At 47.9% G+C, this 15,593-nt stretch overlaps 1 protein-coding gene across 7 annotated transcripts in view; it reads right to left on the reverse strand.

Annotated features, from left to right (window-relative positions):
* Positions 1-493: 493 nt before the first annotated feature.
* Positions 494-15,593, reverse strand: part of L1CAM (L1 cell adhesion molecule) — a 109,221-nt gene continuing 94,121 nt past the window's right edge. For 4 of the 7 annotated variants that reach the window (XM_053370375.1, XM_053370372.1, XM_053370371.1 and 1 more), the window contains 4 exons: positions 13,451-13,582; positions 11,546-11,618; positions 8,747-8,758; positions 494-2,675 (listed from right to left, as the gene is read on the reverse strand). In XM_053370375.1, the coding sequence (XP_053226350.1) occupies positions 2,447-2,675; positions 8,747-8,758; positions 11,546-11,618; positions 13,451-13,582 (446 nt within the window). In that variant the 3' untranslated portion in view covers positions 494-2,446. The remainder of the gene's footprint in view (positions 2,676-8,746; positions 8,759-11,545; positions 11,619-13,450; positions 13,583-15,593) is intronic. The other 3 variants (XM_053370374.1, XM_053370376.1, XM_053370373.1) reach the window with 3 other exon arrangements.

Raw genomic sequence — 15,593 nt, forward strand, 5'->3', positions numbered from 1 at the left:
GTAGGCTTCCTTGAACTCAAATAATGCCTCATTTACCAGCCTGGAGGAGAGAGAGGGCTGGTGTGTGAGAGTGTATAGAAAACAGCCTCATGGACCAAGGTAAAATTTGCAGTAGTTAGTTGTGCCCACTTTTGCCTCTAATTCTGCCCCCTGTGGGCACATGCCTCCAGTTCCCCATCCCTGGTCTACACTGGCTGGCAGCAGCTCCCAGATTCTCGGGGGAAAGTCCTTCCCCATCACCTGCTCCCAGGCCCCTTTTTAATTGGCAATGCCAGAGGGTGAACCTGGGATCTTGGGCATGAAAGGCATGTGGCCCACCACTCAGCTATGGCCCCTCCCACAGCACGATGCCACCTCAGTTCTGGGCAACTGTCACTGAGAGAGGTGAAGAGTGTGCTTCGGATTGGCAAGAGGAAAACCGGTTTGGCTTTAGGGACCCCAAGAGAACATGCCTGCCGTGAGCCACATTTCCCCATCATCACTCCAAGCAAGCTCCAATTCCAGCATTTATTTACCATTTTATAATTCTGTTTATATATACATATATATATATATATTAAAAAAGCCATTGAGAGAGAAAGGTAGATAGCAACAGACCTGACAAAAGAGAAGGATACACAGGGCAGGGGGGCTTGGAGCTGGGCGGGGGGGAAGGAATCACAGAGTAGGAGGAAGGGGACTTTTCAAATGTTTTTTCCTTTTTTTTTTTTAAATTCCAAGCCACCTAAATAGACCAACTAGAAGACTTCAAAACACCAGTCCTAAGATACCTAAAACAAACTCGAGCACAAGGGTTTGAAATATTTACAGACCAGGGAAAAGATGGGGTTTATTTTGCGTAGGGTTGCTCAAAACATCAGAGTACTTTTGTTATTATTTTTTATTATTATTTTAAAAAACGTTTTATGCAAAAAAGCAAGGGTTTGCTTCATCCCCAACAAGCAAGAGGGAAAAAAATCACATCAGACAGAGGCTGGAGATGGGGGTGGGGGTTGATTCGGTGAAGAGGCCACTTTCAAAAGACAGAACGTGTCGCAAGGCAGCTGCGTGAGATGCATTCAAGAAGCACAGAGGTTCTTGGGTTTTTTTCTTTTCTCTATTGTTTGTGGGGAGGCTGGGAGTGGGGGACAGAGAAAGAGGAGGGGGTGTCTGTGAAATGGTAAGGTATTTGGCCCAGTGGAAGAAACCGTGGGTTTTGGTCATCAGAAAAAAGAGGGACATGAATTAATGTGGCACCCAAAGAGGAAGAAAAAGGAACAAGAGAGATGCACACACACACACACACACCCTAAGTGGGAAATTCAGCACCAGAAGGGGACTAAGTTCTGGCAATAGGTTTCAAACTTTGTTCCCAGGGGTGTAAGCTGGGGCCTCTTGGAAACTAATGTGGGGATTCCTCAGTGAGTCACGGCAGCTAAGTTTCTCCTGAAGAACCCCTTGCTTATGACCACCAATCTTCCACTGCGATGCTTAGTGTGGACCCTGGACCATGTCCCAGAATGCTTGGCAACGCAGACCTCCACGGCAGATGTGCAAGAATGCCTCAGCAGACAAGCCTCGAGACAGGAAGTTTGAAAGCCACTGGTCAAAGGGAACTGCCCCCTGAACAAGGCATGGGTTGGGAAATCAAGCAAGCAAGGAGGGAAGGATTGACAGATCTATGCAGTGGGGTTTGGGGGTGCAGCTGGGGCACACCTCCCCTTGCTAGGTGCAAATGTTAGTTGGCTTAATCCATGAAAAGAAGGGGGTGCATAGCAGAATCAAGAGACCCACAGCTTTTGAACTTTCCAGCCCACTGATACTCATTCCTTTCCCACAGCCATCTTTTCAGCTATCCCACAAGCCTTCCTTCCTTCCTTCCGCAGGGGCAGGCAGAAGACCCCCATGGACTCCCAGCCCCTGTTATTCCACCAGCTGTTCTGTCTGCTTCCCATGTCTTGGGGGGCGGAGTGGAGATGGGACTTTGCAGCACCAGTTAGCACCTGCTTTCTAAACACCTACGAAGAAGGAACATTTCTGAGGCTTGGGAAGGGGGTCATCAGTTCTTTTGGCAATTTTGAACCCTGAGCCCCACTAAGCCCCTCTGAGCTTGTCACTGCCCGGCCCTCCCCACCACAAACACACACACACACACCCAATTTGGCTGAAGGATAACTGGGTTTTGGGAGAGGGGTGCAGAAAAGAGAGATATGACTTTGCTCAGGGCTGGTGAATAATTATGGGAATCCCCTGATTTTCTAACCCTCCCTGATGGGGTGTGGGGGGGTCAGCTAGTAAACAAAGGGGTGAATTCCCCCAATTACCACTTCTGCTTGAGCAATTATTATTTCTTTGTTTCTTTCCCTTGGTGAGGAGGGGGTTATCCCTGTGTCCTCAACCCAATAATCCACAGGGAAATCCTCTTCCCCCGGGGTTGGGGGTATCCTTTGGGGAAGTGCCCCCTCTTTTATTCCAGGGCAGTGACCACATTGGTGGGGCTCGTAGCCCCTGAGCTGTCGTTTCCCCCTCCTTCTTTGCCCTTTTGACCGCTGTACTGGCCGATGAAGGAGCCGTCTTCATTGAACTGGACATCCACGCTGCCCCCATAGTCAGCCAAGCTGTCGTCACTTCCCAGGGCCTTGATTTCTCCGTTCAGGGAGGGCTGGCTGCTTGTGAAGGGTTTCTCCTCATTATCACTGCAGGGAGGAAAGGAGCGGGATGAGAAAGGGCAAGAGCAGCAACTGGTGTGCCCTACATTCCACTAGGCAAGGCAGACCTCAAAGGGAAGCATACAAATCATGGGTGCAGGAACCTGTGGCCTTCAAGGTGCCATTGAACTCCAACTCCCATCATCCCCGACCATTTCTTACGTTGGGTGGGGCTGATGGGAGTTGGAGTCCCAACACCTGAAGGGCCACAGGTTCCCCACTCCACTATAAGGCAGCATGCAAAACTGCAAGACTTGTATATTTGGGGGTGGGGAGAAGTGAAGTGCATGCATACAACTGTGTGCCAGGGGACCAGTCCACACATTACAAATATGGCTTGACACACTGTGGGAACGGCTGTGAGAGAAACTGCATCTGCAGCACGCTTGTAGCCCTGCCCCCATCATTCAGCCCAGACACTGAGGTTCAGCTCCAAGGTTCCCTCATTGCAAGAAGGGAAGTTACAGGGAACCTTTCTTGGTAGTGGTGTCTTCTGTGGAACGCTCTCCCACCAGATGCCAAGGGAATAAACAACTATCTGACTTTTAGAAGACATCTGAAGGCAGCCCTGTTAAGGGAAGATTTTAATGTTTGATGTTTTCTGTGGTTTTATAATGTGTTGGAAGCAACCCAGAGTGGCTGGGCAACCCAGACAAATGGGCGGCGTACAACAACAACAACAACGAGGAGGAGGAGGAGGAATAAGTCATCTTAGGGCTTATCCACACTTAACCTTTCCTCTGGAGAGTTCCCCACAAAACCCCGCTATTTACCGCTGAATTGGAGCATTGCTCTTCGTTGTGCTTCAACTTTAAAGAGTGGGTTTTCACGGGGAAAGCTCTGGGCAAAAGATGGAGCTTTAAAGCATGGGAAGAGCAGGGCAAAAGGTAAGCATCAAGAAGCCCTCAGGCAACAGGTTTGGGCTGTCATTTAAGTGCAGCAGAGTGGAAGACAGACAGACCTGTCCCCTGGGGCTTAAGTCATTGAGAAGTAGTCCTGTTTGTTTCTTCTGCAAGAGAAGCTCTTGTGCAAGAGAAGCTCTTGGTGGATGGTGCCCCATCTCAGTGGGTAGAAGGAGAATGCACTTTTGATTATGCAATTATGCACTTCAGGCACTAACATGCTCAGCCACAGTAATCCACAGGATCACTCTCTGGCTCTGTACACACTATACCCTTCCCCCAAGGAATCCTGAGAATTATAGCTCTGCAAAGGGTAAACTACAGTTCCCAGTATTCTTCAGGGGAAGCAATGTGTTTTAAATGTGAGGTGTGTACAAAGCCCTCACAAACACGTCCCTCAGAGCCTCTTTTGAATGTGTGAAGTGCCATAAGGTGGATGAGAATACCCAAAATCAAGTACTGTTTAAAGCACCTCAGTGAGGTAAGGTGGGGAGGGACTTAGTTTCACACATATCCTGCTTTCTATGCAAACAGGCAAACATGTGCTTAAGATGCCTGTAAGTGTCTAGGTTGGCCCTTACAAATGTCATCATAAAAGTCCTGTGCTCCCAAGAGCATCAAATGCTAGTTGTGAGCCTGCAACAAAGGAAAGTGCAAAAGAAAATGCAAATTGGGAAGCCCAAGGCTGAGTGCTCTCCTGCGGGACCGGGAGAGGACCTGCTGAAGTCTGTGCTTCCAGGATTACACCCTTGAGGATCACTGTACGTAAGAGAAAACGAATGTTTGAAACTGGCCCAAAGGGACACATTTTAACATTTGAAGAGGAGACTGTGGGCAGGCGGTCAACATATGCCTGAGAGATGCAATTGGCTTAGGATCTCAGGGATATGTTTGCAGACATCATCATCATCATCATCATCATCATTTATTAGTTATACCCCACCCATCTGGCTGGGTTTCCCCAGCCACTCTGGGCAGCTTCCAACAGGAGATTAAAAATACATTAAAACACAAGTCATCAAAAAACTTCCCTAAACATGCACAATCTCTCCCCTGCCCCCCCCCCCATGTAGATCCAGACCTTCAGGTAGATCAAGACCATACACCTAAAATACATCCAATGTACATTTAGAGCAAACACCTTTCACCAAAGAATTCTGGGAGCTGCAGTTTAGGGGACGTCATGAGCTTTAAATGTATGGTGTGGGTCTGTCTTTCCTCTTACTGTGAGAAGTGATCCCAATTTGCAATACAAAGCATGGCGAGAGAGAGACAGTTACAGACAGACAGACAGACAGACAGACAGACAGTGTGGGCAATAAACACACCAAAAATGGGCTAGGCCAAGGATATGCCCTAAAGGGCAATGTGCAAGCGTGCAAAGATGAAAGAGACAGCAGGAAACACTTTTCAGGCAGGCATGCATGACTAAAACCCAAGCAGAGGAGTGGATGTGGAAAGTGGCAGGAGCAAAAATGCACATAAAGGACATGTAAGAAGTTTGTTTTATGGCTACGAAACATGGGCTGCAAGTGAGCCAGAGATGGCAATGTTAAGATTCCAGCTCCGTGATTGCAGTCATGAGATTGTTGTCTATCACATGACGGTGTATGTTTTGACTCCACAGAGTGGGAAGTGACAGAGACAGGATGTTTGTGTTACTGTGTTCTGTGGACTATTGTCCTTTGTTCTTTCTTTTTGCTGTCTGATGAGAAAGAGGAAGGAGCTAAGTCAAAATGCTCCGAGTGTATTATATGTAAATAAAGTAGATTAGCCAAAATGCTGAGCTACTGAGTTCTGTTATGCAAGCTGCGAAGACTCTGTGGATCCATAAGTGTGCTGATGTCTGTTGGCAACAGTCGCTGTGATGTTTGGGCAGAAGAAAGCTTTTGAAGCTCCCGAATGATTGACCAGGAGGGAGAGAACATGCCAGTCAGGCATGGGCCTCTGCCAGGGTCCTACTCGACAGTAGGAAAGCTCCTGAGAAGCATGACTGGGAAGAAAGTGTGGGTGTGTAATGGAGATAAGGCTATGTGTGCTTTAATAATGCAGCAAGGAACCCCAATCGTCATATCAGGAAATGCCAGATCCTGCAACCTGTATGCATCATGCAAACTAAGCAAATCTGCATCTATTTCCTTAGCTCATATTATTCTGACTTTGCTTGCTGTAGGAAGGGGCAATGAGCACCGTGGATCACTGAAGGCCTCACTTTCTGGTCTCATTAAACCCTGTCAGTACTCCTTTGGGGTTTGACAATTTCACTAGATGGCTGCTCTATCTTCACAACCATAAGGCCCAGAAACAAGCTCCCCAACCCACACCCCATTTAAATAGAAGTTGAGATTCTCAAGATGCTATGTTCTGCAGTTTTTCTGAACTTGTACAGAATTGCAGATTGCTGCCCAGAGAGAGAAATCAGGTTCAAAAGAAAGTCTAATTGTACTACCGGGGTGACATCTGTTAGAAATAAGCAGGCGTACTCAGTCAAGTGAACGCTGGAGGGGCTGAGCAAAGCCCTGGCTGTAGAAGTGTGCAAACATGCCCATGAACTAATGAGGCAGGGACCAAAGTGAATCTCTGTTGTCATCAATTCTGACAAAGCTACGAAGGCCCATGCCCACTGCACACCGCAAAGAGGAAAGCATGCAGGCTGCAGCACTAGGAAAAAGCATCTATTCAGTATCTCCCAAAGGGAGGAAGCAGGGAACCCCAGGGCGCCTTCTGCAAGGCTTAGATGGCAGGTAGCTGAGACGATGCTGCTTTGGTGCTCCAGGAAAGCAGATCAGAACAAAAGTGCAAGGGCTGGAGGGCAAGGGGGAGATTGTTACCTAATTCTAAGCATTGATGAACTTCAAGGAAGGAAAACAATAAGAGAGAAAGAGGTCAAATCATGCACAATTAGCTCTTGGGTCACTTTTATCCTGATGGCATTATATATACACACACACTTCCTCTATCCCCTGTACAACTGTGTGCAGTTCCTGTTCATTAAAACCAAGTTTTGCCATTGGTTTCAAAAGGAGATGGACTGCATTTCTCCACATGTAACTGTTTCCTTTAGGACACTAGTCTTCAACTTGTGGGTCGCAAGAGGAGCACTACTACCATGCAAATATATGGTAAAAGATTAAAAAACGGGTCTCCAAATGTATGTTTGGGTTACAAGTGGGTCCTGAGTATGAAAAGGCTGAAGGTTCTTGCTTTTGGATATAGCTAAATTATTGGGTATGATCCACTTTTTACATGTGCACAGTATCTGGAATCCCAACATTGTTCAAAAATTATTTTAAAGAAAAGGGCTTTGGGAGAAGGGACTACCAAACACTCTAAATGCAATTCTCCAAATTCATGAAAAAAATATCAGTAAAACAATAATTAATGGAAAGCACCCTTTGTAAAATGGGAGTTCAAAGTTGCATTGTTTATAATTGGCTAAAAATGGGTAACAAGTTGTCCAAACTTTGCCTTTTACAACAAGCTTTAAATTGTACTTCTAAGGGGACCTCTTGGAATGCTTGATTTCATTCATTCATACAGTTTCTCTTATGAGTGATTTTGTAGTACTGAGGCAGCAGTAGCAAAAGTCAAATTTACAAATGCAATGAAGAATATTTTTATACAATCTGAGATGTTAATGTTGAATTGTGTGAACGTTGCACTGCTCCAGTAGCACACACCTGCTCTTTCCTAAATATATAATTAGGAGAGCTGTATCTTTAGTAGTTTCACTGAATGCCCATTGCAGTTCATTATGGAAGAGTACTGCATGCTTCAACTGATTGACTGAATTTATTTATAAGCTGTGCCCAAAGAGGCTAACAATAAATATTCACTTATTATCAAAATAGAAAACATTGGAGGGGGGGGGAGCTTTGAGACGGGCATCTGGGCTCGTTGAACATCTGCTGCGTTTCCTATGTCGGTGTTCATTGTTCAAAGCTCTAGGAACTTCAGCCGCTTGTTAGCTGAAAAGGATTATTGGCTGAAGTTGGAAAATGTTGAGTTGCTGCTTGGCAACAAAGAAAAAAATGAATGAAAAATGTGCAGCTGAAAATATACGGGATTTCGTGCTCCACCCCCGCACATGTGGTCATCAGTTTTGATGATTACTGAATAGTGATTTTATATTCTTGAGTGTTTTCTTGTTTTGATGATCAAATCCCTATCTGTCTGTCTAAAAACAATCAATAAAACCAAAGTAGGAAAGCAGATAAGAAGATAAGATAAAATCAAGTTAAAACAACCACAGTTCAAAAAGGCCTGCAGTTAGCTAATGGAGAATGCCTTTTGAAAAAGCCAAGTCTTCACTCAGCCACCACCCCCAGCAAAACAACAACAACAACAACCCAACAACAGGGGCGGGGGGGGGGCAGGAAGTGGATATAACAGTGGCTCACAGACATGCCACATGATCCTATGCATGCTTACTCAGTAGTTAAGCCCACTGTGCTCTATGGGGTTTAGATGGGTTGGTGTGGATAGTACTGTCCATTCCCTACAAATCAGAGCACTTGTCATTTGAGCCTTGCCTCAGCAACACATTCACAGGCCCTTGTTAGGCAAACCAGCATTTCCTCAGACCTCCCTCTAGGGAAAATAACACTGGCCCATCTGCCAGAGCAGTTGCAGACACGCAAAGACAATATATGTACTTTTTTGAACACGTGAAGGTTGCAATCCTACGCATGCTTACCAGGGAATACCCCCCCAACCCAGTTGGATTTACTTTGAAGTAAACATGCTATGGTATTGTGAAGCCTTCATCCCTGCAGGATTCCAGACATTTATCGCATAATCTGCATATATATATCCTCAGGGTGGAAAGATCAGGCATGTAGCATTTCAGGGAAGATCTACCAAGAAATTAAAAGCCATTTTCACAAGCTAACATTAATAAGACTGCCTGTTAGTCTGGAACTCATCACTGGAATGCTAATGCAAGGCAGACAGTAGAAGAGAACAGCATTTAAAATGTAATCTGTCTTGACACCTATTTTTCATTTGGATTTGCAAAAGATGAGGAAAGCACAAAGCTATTTAAGGGTCATTTGTGGATAAAGACCGTGAAAAAGGGAGGGAGGAAGCAAGGGGTGAGTGTCCTTGTCCAGCCCCACCTTCCTCAGGCAATATGCAGTCCCCGGATATCCCTCTTACCTCTCCAGGGACCTCCATTAATGAAGCAAGAGATGGGGGAGAAAAGAGAGAAAACCAGCGTCATATTTCAAGAGTTTACTGCAGGGGACTAAGGGCAGAAATGCATATACTAAGGCTATGTTGTACTGTGTATTTTGGGTCTATGGACTGCAATAAAGGGGTGGGTGGGTGGGTGTAAATATACTAAGGGCTTATCCACACTTCCTCTTGTTCCGTTGTCCCCCCACCCCACCCCACCCCAAGGGAAAACTGCTCTTCAGAGCTCAATTGAAGCAAATGGCAATCTGCTTTTCCATGGATTGCTGTTCGTTCCAATTAAGAACTAAAGTTGAGGTGGATTTAGGGCAGCACGGCCAGTTCCTCAGCACTGAGTGCTGAACCGGGGGGGGGGGCACCACAGGGTGTTGCAACTATGGCATAGAGCATGCGCAGAACGGTAGGTGAAGGTGGGGGAGTGCTAAATTTTGGGCTCGCACAGGGTGCTGCAGAAAGTTGAAAGCCCAAAGTCCTCCCCTGGCTAAAGAGCAGGTTTTCCCTGGGAAAAGTGGGGCAAGGGGATAACTGCTCAGATCTGTGCCCAGAAAGTGTGGGTCGAGGGGAAACCACTTGGACCCACACTTTCTAGGCATGGGATAAGTGGAAGTGTGGGCAAGCCCTAAGAGGAGTGAGCAGCATGCTAAACATCAGGAATCCTATTTATGACCCCACACTTCTGCCGACCTCTCACCCCCTAACTTACCCAGGGACTCCCTTCTTCAGTCAAGCCTTTCAAGAAGCCTCACCAACCTTTTATTGCATCCTTCCCCAACCTAGGGCCCTCCAGATGCTGTTGAGCCCCCTTCATCTCTGATTATTGGCCGAGGATGATGATGGTTACAGTCCAACAACCTCTGGGGACACAAGGCTGGGAAAGGCTACTCAACTGATTCCTCCGCTGACCTCCCCCTCCCTCTCCTCACTGCTCCCTGTCAGTCCTTGACTGCTTTCCTATCTTGTCTATTGTAGACAGCACAACTTTCTCAGTCTGTAAAACCCCCCAGCATCCCACTAATGCTATATCAATGGAAATACTTGGTGTAGTAACTCAGGTGCCAAATCACAAGATCTCCTGGCTGCCCTGATGTGTAGCACCATCAGAATCTCAATCTCACACTTACTAAACTGGATTACTTATTAACTAGGCAGCAGCAACCATCATTTGGCAGATGATGGTGTTTTGTACAAGACTCTGCAGAAGATCACTCACCGGCCACCACCGTCACCCTTACTCTCTCCTCCTGCTTGGTCACTCCCTGAACCTACCACCAAGGAAGAGGGACTCATACTCAAGACTAGGTGTCCAAATAAAAACCCCAGCATTTGATTTACATGAAGGTAATCCAAATCCTCTGCCAGGATAAGTGGGATTTCTACAACCTGTATACATTATGCAAATTTGAATGACATTTTAGTTTATTTTTCTTTTGATAGTCATGGAGAGGGAGAAGGAACTATTCAGGGCACTGAAGTGAGGCACAACCCACAGAAGTATATACCGTATTTTTGCCCTATAAGACGCACCTAGTTTTCAGAGCAGAAAAACAAGAAACAAGAAAGCAACGCAAAGCCTCTTGAGCGAAGAGGCAGGAGTGCTCCCGCTGTGCTCAAGAGACTTTGCATGGCTATCCCCAAAGCCAGAAGAGCAAGAGGGATCAGTGTGCACCGATCCCTCTTGCTCTTCTGGCTTCTGGGATAGCTGCGCAGCCTCTTCAGGGCAGCGGGATGAAGGTTCCCCGCTGCCCTGAAGAGGCTGCATGCAGCTAAGCCAGAAGCTAGAACAGCAAGAGGGAGCACTGTGCAGCAATCCCTCTTGCTGTTCTGGCTTCTGGGATAGCTGTGCATCCTGCATTCGCTCCATAAGACGCACACACATTTCCTCTTACTTTTTAGGAGGGAAAAAGTGTGTCTTATACAGCGAAAAATATGGTGTTTGCAACAATAAGGGCTAGAAACTTGCTTCCTTTAAAAAAAGGAAAAAAGAAAGCTTGAGATTCTTAAGGAAGCTGAGTTCTGTGGCCAATATCACATTCTACTGCTTTTCCACATTTCTGCAAAACTACACAGCCCTGCTAATATCTCACAAGGTTTGGTCACTGGGATTCCAAGCACAGGCTGGACTGGTCATGGTGTGGTGGTGCAGACTGGTGGGTGGCAGCATCAGAAGCAGGCTCACCTCAGTAAATATCTTGAAGTGTTGAGAATGGGCGCTACCTATCCAAAGACCCAGGCTTGTTTACATCTCGGATGGGAGGATAAAGGAAGAGCATAAGAAGAGGAGCCCTCCTGGATCAGGCCAAGGGGGACCCGTCTAGTTCAGGATCCTGTTCTCACAGGGGCCATGGGCGCAACAGCTTTCCCTCCTCTCCTGCAGTTTCCAGCAACTGGCATTCAGAAGCATCACTGCCTCCAACAGCGAAGGCACAACACAACCATCAGGATTGGTGGCCATGGATGGCCTTATCCTGCATGAATTTGTTCCGTCTTTAATGCCATCACTGCTCTTGGATGCAAAATAAATCCCAGTCTGTTTCTCTGCCCAAAAACAAGTGCAGCCCTCTAAACCCCACACTTTCCCAAGCACGGGGGTCCAGGCACATGAGGCCACTTAAGTTTCCAGGGTTCAGACCTATAGAAACCACATGGATAAACCTTGTGGTCATGGAGAGTGGCTGCCTTGGCCTGCATGTCTTTCCCACCCCTCCCTCCCTCCTGAGCCCAGGCCGGCTTGCCCTCGGGCATCTCCACTCCCCTGCCTTGTACCTGTACTCCCCAAAGGTCTCGTCCTTCATAGGCCTGGCCTCGGAATCCACCTGAGTGTCTTCTTTGTCTTTCACTAGAGAAGAAGAGAAAACATGTCAAATGAGGTGAAAGCCTTGATGGGCAGGGGACCAACCAACCAAGCAGAGCAGAGGTTTGGAATTAGGGACTGGGGTGGGTGAGGTTAGTGCAGAAGGTGGCCAAGCAGGCAGGGAGGTGTTGTTAAGAAAGAGGAGAGGAGCAGCCCTGCCTCTCATTCTGAAAGACCACGCCTCTCCTCTGCCTCACTGAGGTGTTGGGATGGGAACTATGGGAAAACTGCAGGTTGGGGGGGAACCTGTGACAGACGGTTGTTAGAGAGCTGCCCCACAGCTCTTGGGGCTGAGTGGTTATCTGAATGAGGGCTTAGCCATCTGGGCTGGAGATGGAAAACATGCCTGCCCCCCACACCCCGCCAGAGCATTGAGATGTGCAGTATGGAAATATTATTGTCCAGGGGTCTCTATAAATTCATTTCTTTTGTCCCACAGCCATCTCAAGGCAAATAAGCTTTGAAGCATTATGAAAGCTGCCAAAGCTCTTGGATCAGAGATGAGTGGAAGCATCTCTAGATAACAACATGCTATTTTTAATATTTTTTAGGGGGTGGGGAAGTTATTTGGGGCAGTTATTCAATGTAGTGCTCTTACAAATGTTCCACCGGCCCAAGCATTTCAGTTTGCCAGATGAAACTATCTCCCCTCTCCCTCCCCCACGCACTGTTCTCAGGGTTCTCCCAACACTCCCCCCCCATGCTATGTGGGAGGGGCATGTGGTGGGAGGGGGAATCCCATTGCACTAGCAGGAATCGTTGTGTTGGCTCTTGCTAGAGTAACTGTTTAGTTTCCCCCCGCCTGGGGCTTCCAACGCCCAAGGGCAGGCGAGAGAACCCACTTCAGGCAGAGGAAACCATGGGCAGAGCAACAATGAAAAATTTACCTTTCTACAGTAGTGCCTAGTTTGTGCACACACTCGCACACCCCTCTCTAGCCTCCATCCAGGCATGTAAGTGGCATTATGAGAGTTCAAGAGCAGAGTCCGGCCAGAGCACACAAGGAGAGAGTGCAAAGCAGGGTCAGTGAGGGGTGCAAGAGGGTGGCTGGGGAGAATTCCAAGGGGCAGGTAGAGAAGCCCGGAGAGCTGGATTCGGCCCCTGAGCCTGTGGCCCCCCACGCCTGCTCAGGGGACAGCAAAATAGTAATAAGAGCATATGAACAACACAAAGGTAACACCACTTTTCAAAAGCCTCAACTGTTTTGGCTTCTCTGCAAGGAGTCCTGGGAGCTGCAGATCTGAGAGCATGCTGAGAAGCTGGAAGAGGCATTCTCACAAAGTGCAATTCCCAGGCTACCTTAAGGAAGCAGTTACCATGAAAACAGCTTATGCCGGTAACACATCCGTGTCCTAACCTAAAATCTGTCTCTCCGGTATGTAATGCAAAGATGGGGAACCTCTGGCTCTCAAGATGTTACTGGTCTGCAACACCCGCAATCTCTGACCACTGGCAATGCTGGCTGGGGCCGATGGAGTCCAGCAACATCTGGAGGGTGTTCTGTTTTCCCTCCCTGTTTTGGACTTACCCAGCCCAGTGGGTCAAATAGGGGACTTGAACTTGGATCGCATGCGTTCAACTCCTAGCTCAACTATGGACTTCACTCCGTGAACTCCATCAACTCCCCCGTCTCTCAAGCTCAGCATCCTTGTCTGTAAAATGGGAACGATAACAACCTACCTCACAGGAGTGTTGTGAGGACGAACGCCACCAGGCACACTAAAAGTGCTATGTAACTGAAAAGTGATAATAGCCTGGGGGTGGCCCACGGGGGTCTGCTGCTGCGAGGTGCTAGGGTGGGGCTGGGGGCACCTCACCCGAGTACTTGCCGCCCTTGCTGCGCTTGATGAAGCAGAGAAGCACCAGAACCAGGATAAGGAGAACGATGGCGCTGACAAAGCCGATGAACCACCCTTCCGCAGCAAAGCTCTTCTGGAAATCCTCAGGAACTGCAAAGAGCACAGAGAGGAAATTAATGTTCAAACTTTTGAAGCCGGTGAACTCTGAAGTGCTTTCGCCTGTTGCACAGCTTAGCAGAGTATAGCAGAGTATAGCAGAGTACTGCAGCGTTTCTTAGGCAAAACTTGAGATTGCCCAGGCAGGAAGACGATCAGGAACAAAGACTGACGACTACTAGTAACTTGATTCTTGTAGTTTATTATACACAGCAGTAAACATACAAGTCTATCTACAAGTTACTATTTTAGAATACAAAGTGCTGGGCTGGGGCCCACCTGTTATATTCAATGCTTTGATGCTTTGCCCGTGTCTAAATTCTGACTCCTGAGAGACGTTCCTCCCAAAAACATCTGACTGGAATGTGGAATTTCCCTGTGATGGTGGAAATCCACCAAGTAAGTATGTCAAGATCAGGCTGCAGAGAGAACAACTTACTGTTATCTTGGCAGGGCCGCACTAACTCCTAGAGAACACCTAGGTTCTTACCATATACCCCTGCACAACCTGGGTTCAAATAGCACCTGCATATATACACACACACACACACACCAGCTGATTTTGTGTGTGTGTGTGTGTTTTGAGATTAGGGGATTAGACCCATCTTCATGCAGCAGCGCATAGGAAAGTACATTCCGTTCATACATGGAGCAGGTGATTCTAGGAAACGCCACCCATACTGTATTATGCTGAAACAAAAAATTTTTTTTCTTTCCAGTAGCACCTTAAAGACCAACTAAGTTAGTTCTTGGTATGAGCTTTCGTGTGCATGCACACTTCTTCAGATACACATAACTTACTGTTATCTTGGCAGGGCCGCACTAACTCCTAGAGAACACCTAAGTGTGTATCTGAAGAAGTGTGCATGCACACGAAAGCTCATACCAAGAACTAACTTAGTTGGTCTTTAAGGTGCTACTGGAAAGAAAAAAAAAATTTTGTTTTGACTATGGCAGACCAACATGGCTACCTATCTGTAACTGTATTATGCTGGTTCTTAAATGGAGGAGCTTGTCTTATTAAACACACACAAACACAGGTACATGTGGAGATTGGAACTGACAGGGTCAGAACTCCGTGGTGTCCTGTGTCTGGGAAGAAAAGGAGGGGAAGTAGAAGGAGGAGCCTGTCGCAGAGCAGTGACGCAGAGCGTCTCTCTGCTTCCAGACTTGCTCTGACTCCTCACTGAGCAGCAGCTCGACACAGAAGCTGCGTGTGTGCTATTGGAATAGCACGGAGATGTCGGAAGTTTCGGACGGATTTATTGCCTTGTAAATAAACGCTTTTAGAGATAAGAACCGAACTGTCTCTGGACTTGATTTATCCCTTATCTCACACGGACGGGACCGCTGCAGCTCTGCTCTCCTGCCAGGTCAACTTCCAGCAGAGCGACGCAGGGAAGTGTGACTGGACGCAGGGGTTTGATTTACGCAAAGGTTATGGACGTATCGCGTTTCCTGACAAGTGTGAGAAGGGAGAAGGCTGCCGGCGACGTGTTGCTGTAATCTCCTGCCAGAAGGGAGATGCCGGAGAGCGGAGCCAAGAGCCAGGAGGAACGGCTGCTTCGAGAGTCCGGCGCGCTGGCAAACTTGTGAGTACGCTGAAGCCCCGGGGGGAAGGAAGAATGGCTGCTGCAGAGGCACAGCAGAGCCAAGAGAGCTACCCCGGTGAGAGACTGAATGGGGCCAACTGGGAGGCCTGGTCAAGAGGAGCAAGGGGGTGGTTTGTGGCCACAGGGCTCTGGAGTCCAGTCCAGAAGGAGCCGGCCCCACCCATGCAAGCTACTGCTCTGCAGAGTGAGAGAGAGCAGAGGGAGCTTTGCCTGCTGAAAGCTAGTGTGGACGCTTTGCTGTTGCCCCACCTGGAGGGCGCTGAATCGGCTGAGGCCGCTTGGCAGGTGCTGAGGAGCCTGTGCGAAGGCTCAGCAGGAGCCAAGGGCCGGGAGGAAGCCGAGGGCCAAGGGAGCGAGCCCTGGGTCGCGTGGCAGGCACTGAAGACGGCACG

The sequence above is a fragment of the Podarcis raffonei genome, chromosome 17, assembly GCF_027172205.1.
Source record: "Podarcis raffonei isolate rPodRaf1 chromosome 17, rPodRaf1.pri, whole genome shotgun sequence".
Classification (NCBI taxonomy): Eukaryota; Metazoa; Chordata; class Lepidosauria; order Squamata; family Lacertidae; genus Podarcis; species Podarcis raffonei.